At 42.5% G+C, this 26,693-nt stretch overlaps 1 protein-coding gene across 5 annotated transcripts in view; it reads right to left on the reverse strand.

Moving 5' to 3' along the window:
- C5H10orf76 (chromosome 5 C10orf76 homolog) overlaps positions 1-26,693 on the reverse strand; it is a 108,676-nt gene that overhangs the window by 32,454 nt on the left and 49,529 nt on the right. For 4 of the 5 annotated variants that reach the window (XM_021400553.1, XM_021400551.1, XM_021400554.1 and 1 more), the window contains exon 23: positions 24,127-24,202. In XM_021400553.1, coding sequence (XP_021256228.1) covers positions 24,127-24,202 — 76 coding nt within the window. Of the gene's footprint in view, positions 1-23,074; positions 23,100-24,126; positions 24,203-26,693 lie in introns of those variants that run through there. The other variant, XM_021400556.1, reaches the window with a different exon arrangement.

The following is a 26,693-nucleotide window of genomic DNA, read 5'->3' on the forward strand; positions in this document are numbered from 1 at the left end:
ACAGCACCACAAGCTCATTTCTTCCTACATCCTGCTATGGTGAACAAAGCAGCAGCAATACCTGGCTGATATTGACCCCTTCACACCTTAGCTTCTCTCTTCACAAAATGGGAGTCAGAACAATTGCCTCTGCAGTGTTTCAAACCAACAAAATGAAGCAGGCTCAGTGTTTTACTATGCGGTATGTTGAAAACCACTCAAGCACAAGGCAGCAAGTAAATTACACCCAGGGACCAAAATGAACAAACCACCTTCCTCCCCCCCATCACAACCCGGGTTGCTGAGAGCTGTGCAAAAGCTCCCATCCAGCAGCCTGTCTTCCTGCAGCAAGCTGTGTCTCAGCAAGCTTTTGTTTGGGGCAAGGATCCTGCTGGCATTGCTCTTTCATGCACACCCAGCACTCGAGGCAGTAAAACCCCATCTGTTCGGTGCCTGCAACAATTAGATTGAGTTACTCTGTATGTACAGCTCCACCTGGCAGGAGGTGAGAGGGTTTAGATTATTTTATCACATGTCCATGAGGCATTGCTGTAAAGCATACCTACCTGCCATACCTAAGCTATGAGTGCCAATTAAACCCAAGCAAACTCCCTGGAATGGTTCACTAAATTCTTCCTTCTGCTGTGGTTTAACTTTAGTCTGTTAAATTTCTCCTGCTCCTATACTTTAATGAGTACTGACATTAGGCTGAAAGACCACAACTCACAGGAGGAGGCATCTTCCAGACACAATAAAAAAACTGCAGGGAAGAATCCAAGACAAAAGGGTATTTTAGTCAAAAGCACTTGCTTTACAGCTTACAGAAAACATCTGAGTCAGCACTTCTGTAATTTCACAGAAGAAATAAGCCAGCTACACCTGCTCAGTTCTGCCACACCAAAACCTATTGATCGTGATGACAGACTCCACGGCAGAGGGAGATACGTGGTCTATTTATTTAATAAGGAGGGACAAAAGCTTCCAGCAGTTCCCTGCACTGTTTTACCGAGCCCCGTTCAGTGGGGAAAGAAGCAGAGGATGTGATTTATGACCCCGCACGCAGCTCTGCAGTGTACCTTTCTGCCACTTATTGGGTACTAACCTGGTATCTTTCTAGCAGGACGTGCTGATCTTCTCAGAGTTCACATCCACACATTTAAGCCAAGCAAATCGAATACCTCCATCCTCACACCTAAACCACTTCAACTTCGGCTTCTTTTCTAAGGAAGTTTTCATGGGTGAGCAGTTAACTCTTATGGGACAGTGGCATCACATCGATTCACGTTTTCACACAGCCAAAGCACCACTGGAATCGCTCTTGTGAGACTCTCCCAAGTGTATCCATTAGCTCAGTCATAGTCTACACGCGTATCTGTTTGCTTTTCACAATAAGTAGGCATCAAAATTCGGTATTATACATAACCAACAGTGCAGCTAGTTTAACTAATAGGAATGACAAAGTAGAAAATTTTGCCTGCGCATTGGGAATGGAAGTATCTGCTGAAGCACAGGGCACTAACTGGATCTCTCTTCTCATTCGTCTGCTGGTCTGTCATGGCCTGCTCCTCTACAACTAAGCTATGACTTGATAAGGAGTAAATTTCTTGTCTTGATCATATAATTTACAAGAGAAATCAAGAAAAGAAGCATTTTAAAGTGGTTTATCAGACAGGTTTGTGGAGCCACCTCCTCTGTGAGGACCACAGGTAAAGAACTTTTGGCAAATATTTATTCTCAGCAGCCCCTCTCAGTGGGTCAGCATCTTCCCATTGTTTTATAATTCACATTACAGACTTCCATCCAAGCCTCCTGAGGCACAAGATACTGCAAAACCTCAAACAGAATCAAGAATTTCAATATTTTAAATTAGTTTTATGCCCATCAGTAACTTAATTAGTATCTTATCACAGGATGCTTAACTTTAAGGAAAGCAGAAAATCAGGCTTATTGGATGCCACATTCAGTGCAGAATACCATGAGCAGTGCATGCATCAGCTTCCAAACATACCAAAGTGTAAAATTTAACAAGTTTATAAATCACCCCACCAGGACCTTTTAAAATTCTCTGAGAAAGGCAACAAGGATGGCTGCCAGTCTGATTAAAATAGTCAACACATGCCATCAGCCCCATGTTATCTAGAGAATGTGGAAATGACTCTTATTCCCTTCATCTCATCTGATGGGAGCCTGCAGGTACTGCATGTGGCCCTCAGCATCCTAATTGCACATTACGGCAGCAAAGAGAAATCTCTCTTCAGATAACAAAACATAACCTTATTCACCTGGCTCCTCATAAGTCCTGTGCCTGTGACAGAAGTCCCAGAGGGAAAGGAAGGTACTGAGGCACCTGCATTTGTCTGAACAAACAACACAATCGAGCTGTGAAGCAGCTGGGATATCAAGTCACACTGAGAGAAAGAGAGGAAGGAACACTGCCTAAGAATCAACTGCAAGCAAACCTACTTCAGGAAGGAAATGAAGTTGAGTCCCACAATGATATTTAATTAACTTAATTACAGTAAGTGTCAGCTATAGCTGCACCTGCACAGCCATGTAATCATCTAAACAGAATTCACAGCCTTAACTGCTCAGACACTACCTGCTACCACGTAGAACAAAACCTGTATTTACAGTCCAAAGCTCTGAAGATACAAGATGCTGTAAAGCTCACAGTATTTCCACGCCAGACAGGTGCAAATGAGAATCACCTTTGCTGGGAAATGCCCGATGGAAGCCGCCACAGCAACGCCCTTCTCTTTGTCTGTGCCAAACCCAGGACCAAGACCAAAAGACAGACTGATGACAATCCCTGCCAACTCTGGAGTGTATGCCATGCCCTCAGTACGACATCACACACATCACCCAGGAAAGTCAGCTTTCAGTGCCAAGGTAAGCTACACAGCCAAACACCACTGCAGCTGAATGCACAATGTTCTTGTGATGGTATTTATTTCCTCTCTGAAAGCCTAGGGGATCTGTAGTTGATTAAGATTCTGTTTTCCCTAGACAGGGTAACTGGTTTATGGACCAGTGGAGAGCTTCATCTCATCACAGGCATGTAACTGCTATGCTGGACCTCACGCGCACCCATCTATTTAGTTCCCTTAACTAGATCTGCTGCCCTGAAAACCCCAGCTCCCTCCGGCCAGACCTCAGTGGATCTCACAAATCTACTCTCAGTATTTAAGGGGGGAGTGATGAGAAGCAATTTATTGCAGCTGAACAAGTTATCAGCTGACCTACTGATGACAGGCAGGTGTGAGTTTTAAATCTGTTGTGAATGCAAAGGGTAATGCCAAACTCTAAGCTCACCAGTTCACCTGGATTCATAGTTCATTTTGCAACAGTGAGGACAAGAAGAGAACTGGGGCTCAATTAATCACAGCCCAGCCGACAAGTGATAGCTTGTCAAGTCACCTGCCCACAGCAAGAGTTCTCAGAACCACTGAATGTGCCGCAGGATTGTTTTCATTTTAGGTGGAGACTTTGGAGGTTTCATTTTGTTTGTAGCTTTGGATTTTTGCACATCTTTATGCTGCCCCAAGCTTCAGTCAGATATTGACAACAACCATTCAGCTGAACTGGCAGCCGAAGGACAAAACTATGCTTTGGGAGCACATTCCTGTGCTACACGAAGAATGAGAGAATTATTTTCTTGTCAAATTCCTACTCTCACCCACCATCACACCTGACATATATACCTATGCTTGCTGCTCCCTCAAAGCTTTGGGTTTGTAACTTACACCCACATTTCTTTTTTCTGCTCTGTTCTTTTTACAGGTGTTACTGAAGGCGAGGCCAGTGGAGCGCATTTGCTGTTTACAAATGGTTCTCCAATCTAAGAAGCAGTGGAGCATCAAGCATTTCAGAATTAATTGCTGATGTTTTCCCATCAAATAAGACAAAGAAAAAGCCCCAACTCCTACAGCACTCTATTACTGATGTCTTTTTATGCTTTGAAAGTTTTAACATGTTCTTCAAGGCTCTTAAGAAAACAATGCAAAAATAAAAAGCCATGGTTTCTCATCTGTTATGTGATATCAAACAGGTGGCAGAGGATCTGCAAGCAGTCATGAGGCCTGAACCTTCCTCTGCGAGCTGAATGTTGCCCTTTTTCTTTTGTAATGGCCGACCTACAACTGCACACTGGGGAGGCACATCAGTTGTAACAGCCTCCCCAGTCAAAAAGGAAATCACCACTGATTCAGATTTGCTCCAGTGTCTACACCTTCAAAGCATTACAAGGCTGCTGGAATCTTCAATCGACATTTTACTACTACACTTGCATAGGCAAAAAAAAAAACAAAACAACATCAATGCTAGCTACTTGTATTAAGATGCTTGACTTTTCCTCAATTCCCTGTAGGTCTTAATTTCAAAGGCTGCAGGTGACTCTTCCACCTGGTCCACTCGCTGCAGCCAGCAGATCCCTACTCTTCCTGCTCCATTTCACCTCTGCTGTGTCTTTATGCAAGGAGGTACATCTCCCCCATTGTGTTGCTACGAACCAGCTGTCACAGCATCATCTCAGCACTAGAAATGTTTGAGGTAACAGCGCTGCCATACATTAAGAAGGGAAAATTCTTCAATTTATGCATTTTGGGAAATAGGGAAGGCATATACTGGGGAAAAATAAAAAGGAAAAAAGAAGGCATTCTGCATGCATACAGGTCACTACTGCGAAGTTAAAAGCTGCCAATAACTACTGTATGTACTGTGAATGATATGGCAGATTTCCCACACTTAAAAAGGAAAAAATAGATCAGCATGACTTCAGTTACCTTGGCTTGCATTCATTCTGAGTATATGCAAAATTAGCATTGAGGGATTCACAGTGTGAAACTTGTGACACCGTAACCCAGGTCAGACACTGCTCTAGCCTGACGCAGTGCTGCCAGGTGAAACAGCAGACCCAGCTGAAGTTGCTGCTGAAGGCCTATTAGCACAACATGAAACAACCATGCTGCCCATTATTCATCTACCAAACTGTGCCTTCCCTTCACCCACGCTGCACTTGCTTAAGTCACTTTCCTGACTGCATTTAGAAAGCATTCCTCTCCATTAGCTTTCTATATAAGTTAGCTTCCATGGCAAAATTTCCTTGTCTGTAGCAAGACTCCTACTGGAATTAAGCCACGCAAGCCATTAGAGAATTCTGATTATTATTTGAAATACCAGGTCAGATGGTCACAGAACCCATCCGCTATCAAAGGGATTAACTGCTGCTTTAACAGCTAACATGTGCTAGCTGAGGGACACAGTAAAAGCGATACGGGCTGCGGCATTCGACGCTAATGAGCAACAACACTTATCAGTTTGAGAGCGCCAATGCTTGGCACCATACCTATGATATGAAAAAGAGAAAACTGCAGAAATGTCTCTCCAAAAAACATAATAATAATAACCCACAACAAACCACAAAAAAAACAACAACTAAAGAAACCAGAATGCTTCCTAAAGGGCAGATCTATATTTGGCTTTGCAGACAAGCCACACTGTGATACTCAGCAAGAAAGATGATTAAAATTAGAACAGAATTGAAGATCTCTTATGAAGGATTTCAAAATTTAAAAATCTGGCTTTGTTTCAAATTCCAAGTGATACTCTATGATCTTAACCCTCCAAGAAAATTGCATATTTCTCTAATTTGATCAAACACTTCATTTGGACAAAACTCAAGATTTCAAGCCCAACTCTGGCATGCAAGAATTCAGCAGGAAAAACTGTAACAAATCACATGTTCATACTGAAGCCTTCCAACTGTCAAAAGATATTTCAAAATAAAAACTGGCAAATATTGCCAAGTATTTTGATTGCAGACTGCCACTGGAAAATGACTATATCCAAGCTCTTTCCAAACTATCTTTACTATAAAACCATCAAAGATCTTGCCTGAGCAGAAGCAGCCCAGAAGAGCAGGAGTAAACACGGTGCTTAACCTGAACAGCAATGGCAAACCTGAGCGTCAACAAACCTTAATGACTTACTGCACCCGAAACACCTCTGCCATTATTCAACAGGCAGGATTAAGAGTCAGTATGAAAAGAGCAAAGACTGAACTGAAGCTCCTGTAGATGATCTGCATGTACCTATTGGGGCAGCTGCTATGAGCTGCAGAATGGGCTGTGCTTTTTCAGACCCTTCCTCAAACCAGCTCTTCCTGACCCAGTAATAGAGCCACATCAAGTATTGACGGCCTTCCTGGTTTCATTAAAAGGCTTTCAACACATCATCAATCATCCCTTTGCTTCTAAGTGATTTTAGCCATTTCACAGAAATGGAAGCTAGCTGTTCAAGGTCATGTTCTCTTCCACCTCCAAGAGGAGCCACAGTTCAGCACAGCCGCCCTGCTGGGGCACAGCCCTGCTCCTCTGACAGGTTCCTCCCCAAGGGCACCCTAAGAGTCAGTTCCTGCTCCACCTTCACACACGAAGTGCTGTGTTCAAATTGCAGGGTGCCAGACCCTGGAAGCAGGTAAGCAGAACCTCTAACGTCTAAGTGTGCCTTGATGTCCTGACCTAAAGACTCCAGCATCCCCAAGGCCAGCACAGAAGAACACCAGCACCACAACAATACTTCCTTGCGCTGTCTGTACTTGATGTTAGTTACCACAATAGAGAAGCTTTGCTGAAATAAACAGCCTACTTAATCCTTCTCCAAGTTTGAGGCCATCTTCCAGCATGGATTTTGTGCTCCCATCTATCAGCTCCACAACTAAACATGGAGGCTGAGCAAAACCAATTCAGGAAAGAATGATTTTTTAAACAAGGAATATGACTGAAAAAAAAAAAAAACCACCTCTCTGAAGTCACTCGAGCTTTTCTTTGCCATTGCAACTTACTATGAAGCCACTGCAATTCTAAAACACAACGGGAAAAATCCCTGCTCCTGTATGGAAACCGAAGCACGTATAGGTGAAGATATAAACAACAAATGCGACATTTTGAGCAGCAGTCCAAGCTCGGTAGAGATTTCCCCATGCTCCCCTGCAGCACAGCTCCTCAGCTCTGGCCTGTACTCACAGACTACGTTCGTGACTGTGGCTGCACAAAGATGAGAAGGTTGCAGCCCATCATCATCACCATGAATCTCTGCTCTGCCCCCTGCTCTCAAGAGTGGCAACAACTCAAAATAGGTCTCAGGGCAGTCCAGTTTAATTGCTGCATTGATACATTTCAGTAGACTTAAGGCTCATGTACAGAGGTAATTCTCTCAATGCAAAAACACAAGCCTGAAGCACAGAGATCAAGAATTATTTTGTTAAGTTTCAAATGCGAAATGAGACCTTTGATCAAGTCTTTAGCCCATTTGTGTAACTACAAGTCACTAGATCAGCGTATCTGAACTTCCACATATCACAGGCTGGTGTGTTTTACAGCACTACCCTTACATTGTGTAATCCCAAAGCAGCAGCTCACTAGAGCATCTTTCATAAAGGCATCCTATTTGGATATGAAGAAAGAACCAATCAATTCCACAGTTTACTACAACGGTTAATTATCTGTCAGAAATGAGGACCTAATTCACAGCTTCAATTTGGTTTCAGGGTCTAGCCTTGAGTTCTGTTTGGGCATTTTGTCTTCCCAAAGGTGCTTGAGCACTCTAAAAACAATATCTCAGCTTTAGTTTTAAGGAGTGTAAGACGCTGGAAGCTCAGAAGCATTTTCACTAACCACTCTGACAACTGAGCCCTCTCTGTCCTTTCTGGTTTTTTCTTAGACTTTTTAAAAGTCACCAGATAAAACTGCAGAAAGTACGTGATTGTAAAAGTCACTTTCCTGATCCTGCTAATATTTCAAGGGTCAAACGAACCTCTTTAGCTGAACATTTCATGGGAGACCTAGAGTAAAGCTGCCAGTCAATGCTTCTTATGTCACTACTTTGCAAGATACAGCCCCTCTTTGACAGGCCAGCGCTGCCTGATACATTAAAAAGCAATTCAGATCACTCTGCCTCATCTCCTCCTTGATTTAACCTTCTGCTAGTCTTCCAGTAACTGTAAAATTTATCGGAAATTTGTATGTCCTTCCTGATCACCAGAAAATATACCACATAGCACTATACTCATACCCATCACTTAAGAAAGCCCACCCAAGACACCTTTGCCTTCTGATGATGCTCCACAATAAGTGCTTTGTCACATCACTTCGTCTCAAGTGAATGTTAACCTGTGACTCCAAACTCCTAAAATCTGCTTGCTGAAGGGCAGCCCAGTTCATATGGTTTGTCTGCTGCAGCCAGGACAAAGCACCTGATGCTAATACAGACTGAAGAACTAGTGAGTTCCAAAATTGGCTTGTAGCTGTAGCCTTCAATGTGCCATTTGATCATATCAGTAGGTTTTGTGTTATCAAGTCCAGAATAGCGACAGGAAGACAAGTCTCAGCTCTGAAAATAGGATGCATCCATGTTTCCTCAATTAACAATATTCACACTGCATGAACACATTCTTCATTTTGCAACTTTGGCAACTGATCTCAAGTAACCGCCAGAGAATCATTATTAGAACAAATTTATGGGCATGGAAATACGTTTGCTCTCCTCTGCAGGAGCCACTGTCCATCAGTTGATCTCCCCAGTGCAGAGGAGAGCCAAAGCTCCCATGACCACAGAACATTCTGAAATGAAATCATCCTCCTTCCACAGCCATGATACGCTGGGTATTTCTAGTAGTGCAAGGAAAAAATCCTCAGTCTAACAAATACCACATCCCTCTGCCTATTTGCTTTCTTTACACATAACAGACAAAATGGAGAAAAAATCCAATTAAATTTCTATAAACAGGTCACCTCTAAAACTGCCATATAGTTTCCAGAAGACTGCCAAGAAGTTCTCATACAGATTTGGACCTAGTCCAACCCAAAATACATTTTGGTGCCCTTAAGCCCATGGAATCTCAAAGGAACAAATTATTCAGCAACACCCCCTACTAAAATGCATTCTGCAATGTTGCTAGCACAAAAAGGCAGTTTGCTATGAGTGGGGAAAATGATTTATTTAGTATATATATGTACAGGCTCAGAAGAACTGCAGTCCTGACAAAGAAGCATACAAATGTGGGGATTATGTAGACAAATCACAGGCACAGGACTGGATTTCACTATACTTACACTGTGTGTTTATATGTGATTTTCAATGAGTTTCAGATGAAGTTTTATAATATTTTAACATTAAAAGATGTTGTTTTATAAGGTTGATTACCACTTTCAAATACCTATCTTCCCACCTCTGTGGGTTGACTAATACATTAAAATAGAATAAGACAATATACTTTCTGCTTCGCAGCTATTGAGAAACTCCTAACCATGATTAGATTAGCTCAGTTCAACCCAGACCAAAATGATATCTGGGATGTTCCTACAGCACATTCCATCTAGTATATATGCATTATTTATGGCATTTACACAAGGAGAATTGAAGGCTTTTATAAACTAAGACACAAATCAATACAAGCTCTTAGCAGATGGGGTCTTAGTAGGGTTCCACAGCAGCATCATTCCCCTCTGAGCAAACCCTTTCAACTGAATAGCTGACAATGCAGAAGCAAAGGTTTGCTTAGAAAGATGTGAACCAGAGGCACCTTTGGCACCCAGCATGGCGAGGAACATTGTACTGGCCTCCTTTATAGGCTAAACAGTGAGGGCTGTTTCCATGCGACAGGTCACCTAAACTGCTTCAAAAACATCAGACTGCAAGCAAGACTATAGCTCTGCTTTATTTCACTCCCCAAGCTATGATAAAGCGGCAGTAACACAGATGGCTTTCTCTGTCAGAGGCACCATGGATTAGGGAGGAAACGGATGGGAGGTAAATTCAGCCTGGCACTTAGTCAGGTCAGCGGCATACTACAAAGCAGGCACTTGCAGTCTCTGCTGTGTAGGTACCTGCAGCAGGCAGCGCAGAGAGGGGCAGAGCTAGCCTGGCAAGACCAACACCGAGCAGGAAAATCAGTTGGAGCCTTAGGTCCTCACCTCCGTGCAGACACAGCCAGTGCCCACAGCTGGGCCAACAAGGGCTGGCAGATAACAGTACGATGCGCTGCTTCGCATCTGCCTCTTTCCAGATAATGCACTTTTAATCCACCGTAGCTGGTCTTCATAGATAAATGCTCTTCACAAAGCACAGATCATTATTTGAGGCACTCACAGCAGAGGTCTCACCCTGATCCATTTGTTTTCCTAACCCATCTAACTTGTGCGCTGAATGAGAACTGATGATTTTGGATTTAGTGAAATTGAGGTTTGTCTTCAGAGATTTCTATTTATAGAGCAGTGCAGGAGGATCTGCAGTATTCAAAAAGAAAAATGAATGAGTGATAAATTATCCATCATGTACTTCCTTTAAACAGTAACCTGCAGCAGAAAAACTAGATTATGTCCCTGTTCAATTCATCACTCTGCAAAGGCTCGAGTGAAAACATCTGTCCCCTTACTGAAACAAAATACTAAGGGCCTTTATTTTCTTATTTTTAAAATCTTAAGGTGCCAACAACTCATCCTTCTTTAGCTGACAAACTATAGGATGCTGAACGAGGAAAGACCTTTCTTCTCAACAGATGTATTTGAATTAGGGCTAGCAAGAAAGAAAAAAGGCAAAAAATCCTGTTAGTCTTAATTAAAATCATGCCTCGCTCAGCTGGCATGGTTTTCACTTTCATGAGACTTATGAGTTCATGATCCTGACAGCTCCTCCTGAGTTCTTTCTGGAAGGAGGAAGGAAAAAAAAAAAGAAAAAGGAAAAGTGAAGATGATTGAAATTCTGAAGTAAAATCACAAGGGAAGAAAAATCTTCCAAGGTTCATCATTCTACTCGGAGGAAGGAAAAAAAAAAAAGAAAAAGGAAAAGTGAAGATGATTGAAATTCTGAAGTAAAATCACAAGGGAAGAAAAATCTTCCAAGGTTCATCATTCTACTCGCCTCTCCACCAGTGCTCCAACACTGACACACTTCTCTGCCATCCCCAGAACACTGCCAGTGGCTGCTGTACCAGAGACCAGCTTGAAGGAAAGCAGTCATCTCAGGCATCCCTCTTCCAAATAAATCACCAAGGACAACCGCACGCAAGCAGCAGCAGAAAGCCACAGGAAGGTTTGGAGGCCTTGTTTTCCATATGCAAAGCTGACATGGGTCAAAATGACAGCAAGTGACTCCTTGCCATAACAGTGAACCCCAACAGACATTTAGCATGGGATTTCAGCCTCCTCGACGCAACAGTAGTGGCCAATTTAAGAAACCGTACATATAACCCAGACAGGTGATTGCAAGTGAAATGTTCTCTTTCATCCCAAAAGTAGCAGGACAGGGATGCTGGCATGTTGCCTTACCCTTGGTAAAGGCTTTGAAGTAAATAGCTGATGCCTGAGAAGTTGCTGACAGATAAAATTTACATAAACATTAAAAACTGCCACACTGAGCCAGGTAGCAAAGGCCAGCTCGCTTTCCTGAGTCTGAAAGAAACAGAAACTGAAGGAACAGTATAAAAACAGGACAAGAATAAAGTGCTGCTGCCTCAAAACGAACTCTGGCTTCCAATCCCAAGCAGCTCAAGGTGACACCTGAGGCAAGCCAATATCTGTATGATCAGTAGTGAGTAACGGAATTTTCCTCCATTAGCTTACATAATCACTGCCTTAAATTCACACAACCTTTTAGCTATTCCGTAGCTTAACTAAGTTTTACACAAAACAGCATCTCTTTGGTTTTAACTTATTTGATCTTCTGATGCACCCTCTTCTCGCCGCTGCTCTTCCTTATGACGTTTACTGTCTTATAAAGTCTTTTATTCTCTGCCATCTCTCCTCCAGATTGAAGCATTGTCATGTATACAAATGCTCTCCATAACACATTTGGTTCCATTCCTTCAGTCACTCTTCATTATCCCTTCCTGAAACATTCCTAGTTCCGCTACACCTTTTTTGAATTTTCTTAGCTCTGAATACACAGCAAATAAAAGACTAGATTAATTAATACAAAAATTTGCCTTTGGGGATCAATCCCAGTAGAATGCTGGGAATGCTTCCATGGGGACAGTGTGTGTTGGGAGGAAGCAGCACACAGGGAGTGGTATGTGAGTTGAGAGAAAATCAAAAATAGATATTGTAGCTGGTAAGAGAGAATCCCTCACTTTAGATCAAGAGACATGAATGATTTTAAAAGCAGAAGAAAAAACAAGAAAAAAGGAAAAAAAAGAAAAAGAACACTGCTGTGGGAACATTAGGTTATGTGCAAATCCCAATAGCTCAGTGTTGTATAAGTACAGGAGTTACTTTGTGCATGCATACAGGGGTAGTTGCATGTGTAGTCCAGGAACAGACTAATATCCCGGAGACCTGGACAAGTTCTACACAGAGAGCTGAAAATGGCTTTTTTCTGAAGTTTTCCTCAAATTATTTCCTGTTGGCCTCCATAGTTTCGTTTCAGATATTCTTCATTTCTTGCCCTCGATTGTTACATGGGGAGCCTATGCGGGGCTAGTACCATTCCCATGTAGCACAGGAGAGAAAACACAGAAAAATCTCAGAACGTATCTTCTTACAACATGTGATCCCCCTGCAAAGGAATCTGTTTCTGGAAAAGGGGGTGAAGGGTTACCAAACAATGGTCAAAAGAAAAATACAGACATCTTTCCTGAGGCTAGGAGAAAGCATGCTGTGCTGAACAATTTAATAATTAAATAGAAGTAGAAAATACCATTGTAATTAACATACAAAGAACCAGCATGGCCTAGCTAATCTCATCATGAAGAGATCGAATAAAGTAGTGTGCGTTTTATGGAGCAATTTAATCTGGCAAGCAATTAATCGTAAGAGCACTAAGTCAAACGAATAGATTTCCCTTTAAGGAGATCACATTCATCATCTGTAATGTATTCTAAACTGCAATTTGTTAGCCGGCCCCTGAATTTTACAGAAGACATTCACTGTCTTCCTTTAGTGGAGAAGTGATCCCTGACTGACGGGAAGGAGTGGCATCAGTCTTTCCGAAGCAGCTAGCCTATTAGCACTAATAGGCTCTGAATCACTGATGCAGGAAGAAAATAACTTACGGAAAGATGCGACAAGTTTTCACAACCCTTATACTTAAGAAAAATCTACAATGCTATTTACTTGGCTATTTAAACCGCGTTTTAATTCACTGTCCAGCCCCTTGGGTTTGAGCCATCTCAGTAATGCCCTGTAGCTGACATCAGTAGTAATGTGGGGGTGGTAGGGGAACAAGAAACTTCCAGCCCTTCTCAGAAAACCTCAGCAGGCTTCTCCTACCTGGGCTCCCCCAGCACACAGCCAGGATGCTCCTCCTCTCTGACCTCTCATATCCTCAGCTACAAGATTATCCTTCCCTGACTAATTCCAAACGGATCTGCTTAGATTGCATCGCTCTAACTAAACATAAGAGTGCTCCATACCCTCAGTGCTTTCAGTGTTAGAAATCCCGTGACTTCCAACTTTTATTTATTCATGACACGCCATGCCTGTTTGTCCACGTGACAAACTACCTTTTAGCTTCAGAAGCTGCTCCACTTGCTTGTTTCCCAATATGTTAGTAAGCCTTCGCTTTCATTTTGCTGGACCGTGCAAAGCACACCCTAAGTGTCCTTTTGAAGGGAAGGATGACGGCTCCTCCGGCCAGTGTCTGCGCCTCTACCCATCCAAGTTCAACCTGGAACATGATTTTGAAGGCCTTTTCTCTCCATGGGAAAGCATCTCTTCTGCATGTTCTCTTGTCTCCCTGTGTAGCAGTATTACTGTTCTCAAGCGAGCAGTTTGGATACGGAAGATTAGCAGGCTTACAGAGATGGCTGAACTCTACCAAAAGACATACGGCAACTTCTCATATGATCTGGAAACTTCACAACATTCACTCAACTCGGCCACGACTAAGGACCATGCATGAAAAAGGATTACTAGAGACATGCAGCTTCTGCCAGCACCTTCCTGCCCCACTGCCACCCCGAGCCCATTCAAAAGATGGATTTCCTCTGTCTGTACAATCTGCTGCTGGCAGCACAACTAAAGACGAGATGAGACCTACGCCTGGCTGCCTCTTCCATCCTGGTTATTTCCTTCATGCCCAGCTCAGGTTGCAGGCATTAATGTAAAGTAGCTCCATGCCAAATCATAGCTAAATAAAGAGTGGTGGAGATAAAGTGCAGAGGAAAAAAAAAATGTAAAAAAAAAAATCCACGAGCTGTGTTTCAGACCAAATTCAAGTGGTACAGTCTCAACCAGAAAACAACTCAAACAAAACCCATATTTAACTGATTACGAGTAAAGATTGTTTTACTACATTGTCAGGAAGGTCTGGGGAAGGATTTATTAATACAAAATTATTCAAAATACAGATTTGGTTACTCTAGATGATAAGAAAGACACAGCAAGAGATGGCTACACTTGAAAAAAACCTCCTTATGGCTAAGCCTTTAAACTCTTCTGGCCTGAAGACAAACACATAGAACTGTTTCCTGATGCCTTCCTGCTACATAACATCATACTTATAATTAGACTGATACCACATTAAAATGACAGCAAGCACAGGCACAATTCATTTAACAATTAATCTACCCTAGCTATCATTTTCACTTGTCATTAACTGCCTCTTAAATGCCCTCGATTTCATATAACCATAGACTCTTCCTTTAAACACACACACAGGGGAATATGCCATTATAGGCATTATTCAAAGAAGCGCTTTCTGTCCTCATCATCAACCACAGCATTAATCATACTGGAATAGCTTCTTCTCACAAATGACTGAGTTGCATAGTCAGACCCCACCAGCAGGACCCCGTTGGCTGACAAGTTCACAGCCAGCAGACAACACCAGGCATCTGCAGCAACACACACTGCGAGTCCTCAGGTTTTCACCCCTTACAGAGAAAGAAAGTAGATGTCGAGCACCACAAGCTCCTCTTGATTTAAAGAACTGCTCTATTCGGCATCCATCTGCTGGATCCAGAGTAAATACATAGCACTGAGAAGCCAAACAAAACTAGCCTCCTTCTCTTTCTTACATTTGTCCAGGCAGGAAAGAGGCTGCTCTCTGCAGAACCACAGGATGGGTTGGTTGGAAGGGACCTTTGGAGGTTATCCGGTCTGACACCAGGTTGCTCACAGCTTTGTCCAGGCAAGATGTGAATAACTCCAAAGACGGTGACTGCTCAACCTGTTCCACTTTTAGATCACCTATTTTGAGAAGAGTTTGGGAAGCACCTCTAGGACCGCGCTCTGACTTCTTTTATTTTATGGTCAAACTTAAGATCTTGGAGCTTTCTTGTTTTGTGGCTCCAGATTCCAAAGCAAGCAGCACTGCAAAATTTTAAGGAGAGCATTAAATATTTTCTTTTAAGAAGTATAAGTAAAGGCAGTTGTTCTTTGAGTATGTATAGTACCCTGCTCAAGACGCCCCATGAAGGGCACTGTGGAAGTTATATCATATTCACACCTCCTCTGTCAGCAGCAAGAGTTTTACATTAATTAACACAACACAACCTTTTGGAAAAAGGATTCAGTTTAAAGTTTCTCATCCAAAGTCTTATTCTAAAGAAACTCGTGATGTTGCCAAAAGGCATTTCTCCTGCCCTCAAAGCACACCCCAGCTACCTCTTCGACAGTAGATAGAAGTGTTTTTTTTCCACGGTGCCCAAAGACACCGTTGAAATTCTGTTCTAAAGTTTGAAATCATCTCTCACTTGGGCACAAAAAGTTGCATTGCACTCCATTCTATAATCCAACAGATCAGAAGAAAAATGTCACTGTAATTAACACAAAATGATGACCTAATTAATCACTAAAGCAGCAAGATGACAAAGCTTTTGGGTTTTCAAAGTCTTCTAGCAAAGTCAAGCCAAAAAAACTGCCAGGGAGCTTTTCAGGTCATTCCACATTTGACCATCCTCAAAACAAGGCACATTTGAAACAAATTGTTTTTATACCTTATCAAACAGAAATCCAGTGCGGTGAGGCCCCCTGCAACACATCAGCAACCTCTGGCTCAAGACTCACTGCCAACTCTCAAGCCCAGTACTTGGACTGAAACTCCAGGCAGTGGCTACTCTTATTAGCAAAACAGTTTGCAATCATTGCTAGCAGCAATGAATGGTAGGTGAACCCTCCTGTTCAGCCACATGGTCAATTTATACCAGCTTTCCACAGATCACAGAATACATCTGACAAAGCACACCAGAGCAGTTTTTGCCCCAGAGCAGCATCCTTCAACGAAAGCCTTATTAGCATGAGATATCAAAAATCTGATGCCCATCACAGGTGATTTTCGTTGGATCACCACTGCCTTAATCTATTTGGCTTTGACAGGTGAGAAACTGTCAGGCATGTGGGCACTGCGACTGCTAAACCTTCCCAGCTAGCTTCCCCTGAGACAGGCAATAGGACGAGCTTCCCTCAAGTCTGGCCTCAAAGCTGAGGAAGACATGGATACCTCAGAAGCACTGCCCCATCATTTTCTGAATTATACTTCCAGCTACAAGAGCTAGGCAAAGTAATAAAAAAATAGAAATAGGAAATTCTTGCACTCTCAAACAGGGGCTTTCTCCCAAATATCCTGGCTCTTCAGCCAACAGAACTTACAGCAGCTGGACCCTGGATGTTTCTTATGGTCTCTGACTGGACATATGCACATCTGAGCCCAAAATATTTTTACACTTTGGAGGAAAAAAATCACAACTCAGTCGAGCTCCCTTTTTTCCACTCCAGGTAGCATTTGACTTTCACCTTGCTATAGGCGTAGCCCTGGCAATACCAACTGGTATTTACTGATGGCTGCAAAGCTGCTGTGCTGGTAAGGTGAGACGATGTTCTCTGCCTTCAGTAGGAAGAGCTCCTAAACAAGCGTTTTAACTTCGAATGCTAGGATGCATGTTTCTTTTAATGAACAAAGGCTTCTAAATAAGATGCCCTCCTCTCACAGTTCCCTGGGAACAGAGCTCCAGATTCTAGTGCAGTCTTCAAACAGACTGCAGCTCTGCAGTCATGCTAACAACGTATTATCCTTGCTTTTAGCTCAAGGTAGGTACTTCCTTTCCCTAACAAACAGGTGTACTTCACGAGCAGGTACTTTGTCAATTTAGTCCTAAAGGAAGAACTAAGAGAATAGGACGTTTGCATTTCTAGAGAACAAAAACAACAAATTTGAGGCCCCCCACTAGTAGAAGATAACAAGAAATACATGTTACTGGATTTTTAAGAGCTTTTCTTATAAGTACACATCCCACAGCCCAGACTTACAGAGGGAATAATAATTCTGGCTGCTGCTGTGAGCAACAGATTTCTTTAAAACAGAGAGAGCAAAGCAGCATTATTCAACATCATTTTTTGAGGGATAAAGGTGTTATTTAAGCCCACAATAATTTTACATTGTTTGGGTTATGAAGAAAGCTGCTTAATGTTCTCTTGCCATTACAGCAAATCTAGAAAGCTAGACTTGAGACCAGCGGAGATCAGAGCCCCTTATATTTACCCGAAGAATAAGAACAGCATGGGCGAAGTTCTGACAAACTATAAGCAGCTGTTTCAAACCGTGCTTCAGTCATGTTCCAGTAGCGCCAGTTTTGTGGGCCAAGAGAAGGTGGTTGCTAAACCTGTTCTTTCCTTGCTTCTTGGCTGCAAGAGGGCTACCAACAAAGATGTCAGGCCAAAATCTGTCAGTTAGGATTTGAACTCAGCTACAATACCAGAGAAATAATAAAGGCTGTTTTTGTAAGCAGAATGAAACAATACAACCATTTAATGTGAGAAACCTGCGGATCTTTTTGGATTTTGTACCGCAGCAAGAAAAAGCACTAGATGCTTACAAAAATGCATCCTAGCTTCACAGCATATACTTTAATGTATTACTGAGCTCACACAAATCTTGCCTGTGCTCAGCAAGGGAATTCAAGACCAAGGTATCTGCAAACAAATGAGGCAAGAAATAACTTCTGACCAGTAAATATTATGTCCACCTCTGAGATAAATCTACGGCATTACCAATGCTAACATATGCTTCCCACCATTTTTATGTTTCTTCAGAGAAATGTATTTGGTAAACAAAAGATGACAGAACTTCTTGTGCTGCCACACAATTTGCACTGTGGTGTGAAGCAAACTCACCTTAATCACGCAGGAGGCCACAATTGCACTGATAATTCCCTTTCACTTCTTCCCTCTTGTGACTGCTCTCACCAAGCTCCAGACCCTGAATTCACCAGCACAAAAGCCGAAAACTGTGTGCCAAACACGTTTCCAAAGCTGAATACTCTGAACACTAAGTCATCAAGAAAGACCTGCTAGTAGCTCAACTAACTCCATCTTACAAGCTTGCACTCTGCACACACGAATTCAGCAGAGGATGTGCAGACAAATTTCCCTTTTCACAGATCAGTTGTATTTGAATAAGAGTAGACAAAATCTCAGTAGCAATACCTCAGTAATGGAGATAAACTCTGCTAAGGAGCCTACAGACCCTGCTTAAGTTTCCAAAATGTTCAGATTTTGAGAAAGTAACAGAAAGGTGGAGGCTTACAGGTGAGTAAACTTTGCAGAGGGATGTTCACCTCAGGAGAATCACACCAACTAAGATATCTGCTGAACTTCAGAAGAGACTGCCACGTGGCGGCTGTGTGCAGAAGGGTTTCCTTTCTGCCCAAGAAGAGTAAAAAAAGAAGAAGGTGTGTTAAGCCGAAAGAGAAAACAGGCTTGACACTAAGCGTCACCTCTCAAACTGCAATGGAAGTTACTGGCAAAAAGGGGGAAGGTAACCTGGGATGCACCTGACTCACAGAACCACGCTGCTGTGCTGTGGAATTGGTCCATACATTGTCACTCTGTGAACAGATTTGTTCTTTGGATTTGGGCCAGTGGCAGAGACAACATTTAATTAAGCAACTGCATGAATGAAAAAGAATGAAGGAAAATTACAGCAGAATGAAATTGGCTAGTGCTCTGTAAGCAAGGCATACCGAGATGAATCAGCGAGTAAACAAAGAGCAATAGCTGAAAGCTAACACCACTGCCTTGACAAGAAATCAGGTATTGCAAAACCAATGAAACATTCAAGTTACACAACTGGAGAAAAACCCTTAAAGTTAATAAAAATACTGGCAGCATGGGTAGAGTGCTATGCAAAGATGAAACAAGCACCCCAAGATAACAACACTTCTTTTTTTGTTCTCCCATTACTGCACTGCTGGTCACACTGGTCTTCCAATGAGGTCTTTGCCTTTGAATCTACTCCTGTCTTTTATCAAGATGCCAGCTAACACCATAACCTGTCCATGCCAAAATCTGTAGCTCCCAGATTAAACTTTCCCTACCAGAGACCACAAGGTCAGGTGAAAGACAAGCAGCAGCTGAACTCTGAGCAACCACACTCCTCCACAGCCACCGCGCTATCTCAGGAACTGCTCTGCACTGCCAGCATCCCTGTGCAACAAGAGAAGCATGCAACAGCAAACCCGTGCACCAAAAAGAAGGGCCTGCTAACTTTGCTCCTTAATTAGGAGTGATTACAGATCACTAAAAAATCCCTAAATTCAAGCCAGAATCCTTATTTAGCATCTTTTTTTTCAGGCCATTGCTTGAAAAATCTGATGAATTAATTCTTCAATTAAGTGCAAGCATCTTGAAATTTCACTTATGGAATTTTTAGTAATAATTTGATCCTTAACCCCAGCAAAATTATATTAGGATTTAAAGTACCAATAAAGTATGTTTATGAGTTTCTCTTTGGCTTTCATTGCCTTTTTTTTCCTCACTTTTCTAATTTGTTAACTGTCTTGTACCAGCTCCTGATCTGAGTTCAGCCCGACTGATTAGCAGTGACAGCATGTCAGAGGTCATTACCATTAAACACACCTCAGTGAACAATTTAATGGAGCTGTTATTCCACCAGTGGCAGCCCTCACAGTCGCGTTTAAAAAAGGCTCCAGCTGAGGCCGAGCTAACCTGGAGGCCGGAGCACCCTCTGCTGTCAGCACCGAAGGGTCCGAGCCCAGCAGTTCTGCTGGCTGGCTTCTAGGTGCTCAGGCAGCAGCACCTAGGTGCTAGCAGCATCTAGGTGCCACCAGCAAATGCTGCTGAAGGGAAGAACAACTGAGCGCCTTAACCAAGGCTGCTGCTGTATCTCAGAGAAACGTGTGGCTGTGGGAGAGAAAGAATGACAGAGAGAAGGGGAGAAGGAAGTATACGCATATTTTAAAACACGCTCTCAGCAGACTGTAATCCATAGGCCTCCACTCCAGACAGAAGCACACTTCTGTCAGCAGGTCATCGTTCATATATCTTCATAAATGCTACAGCCACCCATTACAACACGGCTAGGTCAGCAGTGCTTAGCTCCTTCTCTCCCCATAAATTCCTCGCTGTAAAGCAGGACAACACTGAAGGTATGACAGGGACTGCTTGCAGCTGCTTGGTCTCAAACAGATCTCTGGGTGGAGCCTCTTCCTCTATCAGGCTTTCAGCAGGCGCAGTTCTATGGAGTGCAGGTAATTTAACATGAGGTACACCATCAGAGCAAGGATTCCATGTAACCTACCACAAACAAGCACAGCCCAAATTGGCCTTCTTTCACTTAAGTCAAATTGTAAACGTTCCTTCAGAGTTCTTCTGCAGCAAGCATAACCATTTCATATACATCCACACAATGCTTTAAGAGCTCCTCCAAATCCCCAGCCTCTCTTTTATGACCCCGAAAGCAGCCACACGAGAAGAGCCCCTCCTGTGCAAAGGGAACATCACACCGGGTGGCTCGTGTGGAACAGACGTAGCTGCAAAATGGGAAAGTGAATGAAAGCAGCCAAACGAGGATTGCAGGGGATGCTACAACAGCACATAAAACATGCTTGGGAAAAAAAGAAACCTACTACCTATTCCATACTACAAACATACTCTCTGGTTGTTAAAAGCGTTTCAAGTGAGAAAAATAAAACCGCTTTAAAAATGATGACGGGACCAAATTTCAAGCAGTGGGGAATTCAGTCTATTAACCACAGAGTTAATCTATTTATTCACTTAGAAAAAATTACGGATCAGGAGAAAGTCTATTAAAAGAACACGAGGCTTCAGCTGCCACCTTCCTCACTGAGTAAGCAGTCAGAAGGTGCCCCTTTGAACTCCGCATTATTAACACTCTCATTAAATGCAAACCTGCACAATGTTATCTTAAAGAGGCTCATTAGCTTCAAAAAAATTACTTGTATCAAAAGTTGCTTACTTCCTTAGAGGTGAGAAGGTGAGTTTTCAAAGCCCTAATTGCCAGAGCTTCTCATTTCAGCCCCCTTTGTGCTACAGCCATATCTTGCAGTCCATCATATCTCAATTATTTACGTAAAGCAGAGACAGATATTAGTTTAAGCACTGTTATGGTATAGGACAGCAATACAGATCACTAATTCCAGCGTGGTATGCAAGATTTCAGCCAAGCGAGGTTATTATTCTGTCTTCACATTTTCATTTTCTTTAAGTTGGACAGAAATCATGAAGCATATCTAAAAAGAAATATGGAGAGAACATAGGAATACCGCCTGCCATCTCTCAGTACTCAATGAAAAGAATGTTTGTGATTGTTCTTTTCACTGGAGTAAGGACTAAAAAAAAAATCAGGTAAGCTAACCAAAGTGTGACTTTGCACTGCACTGGTGCAGCAAACAACAGGTAATAATTGCCTGTTGTTTAAAACCTTCCAGAGCAACAGAACATGCTGAGAATAAATCTAATGTGAGAAGGATTTCTCCAAGCTCACTGTCTTTGTGGTAAAGGCATCAAGTAAGAAACAGTATTCCCACCCTAAGGGGAAAACAAAGGGGCATAATCAACAGGCAATGCTACCAGAAACGACATCAGCTTCAAACGTGCATGTCCTTAACAACGCATAAGATAAGTACATCTATGATAATATTGTCATGTGTTAACATACTCCGTTTCTCCAATAAATCCATCAGCATGACAGCCTCACAGGGTTTATTATTCTCAAGCATCCTCACTCCCTGTTTCTCTTGGCTGATTTGGGCTTGCAACATCTCAGTGTGCAACACAGAGCCATAAGTGTGTGTGCAGGCAGGGCTCCGGTGTGCGCTCCTGGTCCAGCAGAAGCACACGGCCTCGGTACAAAGTCTGCCTAAGGACACTGCTGCAGCTGACAGAGCGGGACAAAACGCTTTTCCCAACAGGCTGCAGAAAGCTTCAGACCTCGGAAGGCTCTCAGCATTCCTGGAGGAGTTGTCCTCTTCTCTTTTTCTGCCGCATGATCTGCGGTTTTCAAATGCCTAAATTCAGTCTTTAGGCAAAAAAGAAATATCGCATCATCACAAGCCCCTGATTTCACACATATTTTCCCTTTTCTTTTTTCCCCCACACAAGTGGAGCACCTTTGGATTTCTTCATCTTCCAACAATGGACTGCTCTGAAATACACTCAGTTAAAGAACCCTTTACATTTTTAGTAATTTCTTTAACATGAGAAGTGAAAAACAAGCAGATTTCTTTTTCCTTGGGGGTTAGAGGGGGGTAGGAAAGGGGATAAGTCAAACAGGCTAACTACTCTAAAGCCTAATCCCCCTCCAGGCCTTGAGTCATCTCTAACATAGACCTTGTCTAATCTCCCTGACAAAATTAGTCATTTATGAAAACGGCAAAGGCAAGTGAAAGACCAGATGAAATTTTAACATAAGTAGTGAGGCAGAGCAAGGGAAAATCTACCAGAAGTCTACAAGAGAAAGATGTTAGAGGCTCCGCTGGTTGCAGACAGCACTGTGTGCTGAGCATGTCTGACGCAGGCTGGCCAGGGAGGGCTGTCACAATGCCAGTTTTTTGGTTGTAACCCTTTGCAGTTACACGACAATCTTACAAAACCAGCTGTGAAGCTGACAGTAAATGAGCAAACATAAAATCTTAGCTGCACAAAGGAGAGGTGAGCGCAAACCTTCCATGATCTCTTCCTGGGCTTTTCTTGCTGTTTTTATTTTTTTATTTTTTAAATCTCTTCCCAGTTTAGACATCTCTCCCTGTGTACACCGAGAATTCCCATGGCAGATACTGTGTCACATTAAATGACATTACTTTGCCAACAGCTATCTGTTCTGCTGCTTCATTCAGGGTGCACTATCTGCCCACAAGCGCTCATTTATGTCTGTTTACAAAAAAATAAAAATAAAGATAGAAAAAAATAAATCATTGGGAAATATACGTGATGTTATTAAGCTTACAGATTTACTAGGGGAACCTTTAAGGTGGTTTATAGACATTGACTGTCTTGAAAGATGCCCTCAGAGAGCCTGCGCTACACCATCACTATTGGAGTGAGGAAGATGACAAGCATTAGCAATGTAGCAGTACTAAGCTACCTGGTGTTACATAGAAAGGCACCAGCCTCTTGAAAAGAGTATCTAGGAAATGGGAAGGCAGTGATGGGCAGATGCTTTTTCGGTATAAATACTCATTTATTTTCTGGTTTGTTTACAGGCCAGACAAAAAGTAAATTCTCTCTCTCCTTTCATTTTCCAATCAATCAGATCTACGAGCCACTTGTCCCAGCACCCCATGCTCCAGCTTTGTTCAGTACAAGCAGCTTCAGAAGACACGAAATTACTGCCGCCACAGAGGAACAGAGCACAAGAATACCCCAGACATTCCCTAGCCTTACAAGTAGAGCATGACTTCTGCCTTTGAGTGAGAAGGATGATTTCAAACAAACTGTAAAATGTCCCTGAATAATCAGTTTTAAATACGCACAAAAATCTTGTAGTTTTAAGAGAGGCTTGGAATCTGCTCATTACAGCTGCCTCATAGTCCTCTCTCCATACCTTCATAGAATTGCAATAGAATCACACAGCAGAAATCCATTAGGACCACAGTCTTCCTGACAGCACAGCATTGTGCCCTACTGCATAAATTCTCCCAAGGATGCTGTGAGGATTAATTCATTACAGCTTGTGGGATGCTCTGAAAGCACTCTGTCTACAGAACAGAATCATCAGGAAAAGGACAATCGAAGACTGGTGACCCTCTTTTATCCCAGTGAGCCCTGCTCAGAGCAGCAATTTTGCCCAACAAAGCAAACAAATTCAAAATCAGGTTCAACACAACAAATGTCATTATAAGAATATAATCACACAGGACAAAAATCTCTAGAATGGTTATTAACTTCTGCTCCTTACCTAATATTGACTAATGCATGGGTCACCTTGCTTGCAGGCTCTTTCCACTGACCAGCATTGGTAGAAATCCTGAGAACTGAAAGGAAAAGAAAGTTAACAACGCTGGCAAAGAACTGGCCATTCTCTAATCCAAAACACCTAAAATCTGCTTTGGTGAGATGGCAACCTGCAAATCACATCAGAACAAAGGTCATCCTTGTGACCATCTGTACTGCAAAGTAGAAGTTTCCTTTAAAGCCTATTAAAGAAAATCAAGGAACACAGAAGAGATGTACAGAACACCATGACACCATGAGGCAGGAAGCAGAGGGGACAGAGACTCCATCTTCCTGACTCATTTCATCACCACATACTAAAGTTGCTCTCCCTCAGAAATAGGGCAGAATCCCAAAACTACAATGCCTTTTATTTCACACATTGCTATTCTCCTCCAGCTCCTACCTATGCAAGGTTCCACCTGAGCTACGCCCTTTAATTTAAACCCAACCCAACAGCAATGGGTTCTTTACTTCCCTGTTTGTCTTGAATCACAGAGAGAAATTACACACTAGCCTAGGGAAAAACTCTCCCTGTAGGAATGAATGTGTTGCTCTGTTGCACAGATGGTCTCTGACAGACTTGGGCGCAGATCTGAAAACATTCTGCAGGAGGAAGAACTTCAAGGGAATCCATTTTTTTTGCTGCCAGAGCACCCAAAATATTTACTTAGGTCAGAATCTGCAGTGTTTCTATGGTGGCAGTTACCTGCATATCTTTTATTAAGCACCAAAACTATAAAACAGCAGCAAGTGTGGATCATTTTTCTGTTTGCCTGAATAAAAGTGAAATTACTACCAATTTAAGTGAAAACTATGTATCTCTATATACAAGGTTTTTTAGGGTTGCACTCTACAAAAAAGATTTGCTCTAGGGTTAGAAGTGAAGGAATAGCACTTCATTCAAATTTAGGATCATCTAGAAACACAGATGCAACAAGTGAATCCGAAAGCCCAGTGGCTGCAAGCTCATGCTTATTATTGCATAAGAGAAGCTTTTAGTCTTTGCAGATCTGGATGACGTTCAGATTCCGAAAAAGAAAAATAAATTAAATATATATATATCAACACAACTAGGTTCTACTTCCACTTCCAATGTAAAAATTTGAACTACTTGAACAAGAAAACTGAAGGATAAAGCTTATCTGTGCTAACAAATGTCCCAGGACTAAGGGATAGAATGGTGACCGTAGTCCCAGTAAGAGGGTTAACAAAGCCAAGGGAAGCTGTTAGGGCACCTGGCTAAACTGTGGCTTTTACCAGCTTAGACAGTGCTACAACTTTGTGCCATGTGCAGACAAAAAGAAGAGATGTCAGCTCTGAGTAATATGATTTTGTCAAACAGAATACCTGAAGTAATGCCTGGATGGAAACTCTGCATACATCTAGGATGTTCATTCAAAGGAGTTTGTTCTATGTATCCGGATGGAAAATAATCACATGATCAGTGAACTGTTCAAACAGCTCAGATGTGCCTGTACAGCCCAATTGTATCTGAGTGCGTTACTCTTCCATTCCGCTTTCCTTCAGCTTCCGCAGAGGACTGGTTTGAAAAAGCCACTGGCTAGTAAAATCACCTCACCTCATTAGCTGCAATTTTGTGAGTGGGAAATAAGTCACCAAAAAAATCTTTTGCGCTCAGAGAACAGACACAGCCAACTGATCCCTTATATAAGGGATGAAAACAGTACAAAGTTTATACAAAAAGGCAGTTCATTTTGCTTGAAATTGCAGGGAGTATTTGGCCCCTTTTATTTTGGTGTGGACAACTCTCCAAGCCAGAAGTGCTGCAGCTAACTACTTCTGTCCCACTGCCCTTTAACTTCCCTTACATGCTTATGGTAACTTGGGTTGTTCGCTGGGTGATCACAGTGAGAAGGGAGTAGAGACAGCATGGAAGAAAGATGCTTCTAGAACAAAGCAAGCAAAGAACACAGCTTTATCCTTTTCTTCACAGCTTCAAGCTTGCAGGCACTGCATCCGCCTTGCTGCAGCTACCCCTGGCTACAGGCTCTTGTGTACACACACTGCCTGGTTTTGTCTCCACACATTCCTTGCTCTCCTTTGTTCCTCTTTTCCCCCCTGGGTTTCACTTGGTGGCATTCCAGCAGTCTCTCTCCCTCTGAAGAATGGCAGCCTCCCCCTGTTTAGCCAGCAGGCACATTCCTCAGTCCAGTGATTTACTCGTCATTGCAAGCAGGTTTGTGAGGGCTGTATTCTTGGTTTGTGTTGGCAGTGACTGCAGTAGATGTGATTTGTCTAGCACAGCAAGCTTCCTGTTATAAGTTTCTCAAATCCTTTTCCAAATTCTTGCTTGCATCGAGTACTTCACTATGCTGGCTGGTTCTGCACCATGTACTGACCTTCTGACTTGAAGCTGCCAGATGCATACTACAAACTGATTGAACTACACAAAATGCATGAAACACTTAATACCACATATAAATCTGTTGGTACAATTGGCTCTTTCGAATCACAGTAAGTAGCTGCTAGAAAGGTAATGGGGCTGCTTCTGTTTTTTTTTTTCTGACT

This window comes from Numida meleagris, chromosome 5 (genome assembly GCF_002078875.1).
Source record: "Numida meleagris isolate 19003 breed g44 Domestic line chromosome 5, NumMel1.0, whole genome shotgun sequence".
NCBI classification, from domain to species: Eukaryota; Metazoa; Chordata; class Aves; order Galliformes; family Numididae; genus Numida; species Numida meleagris.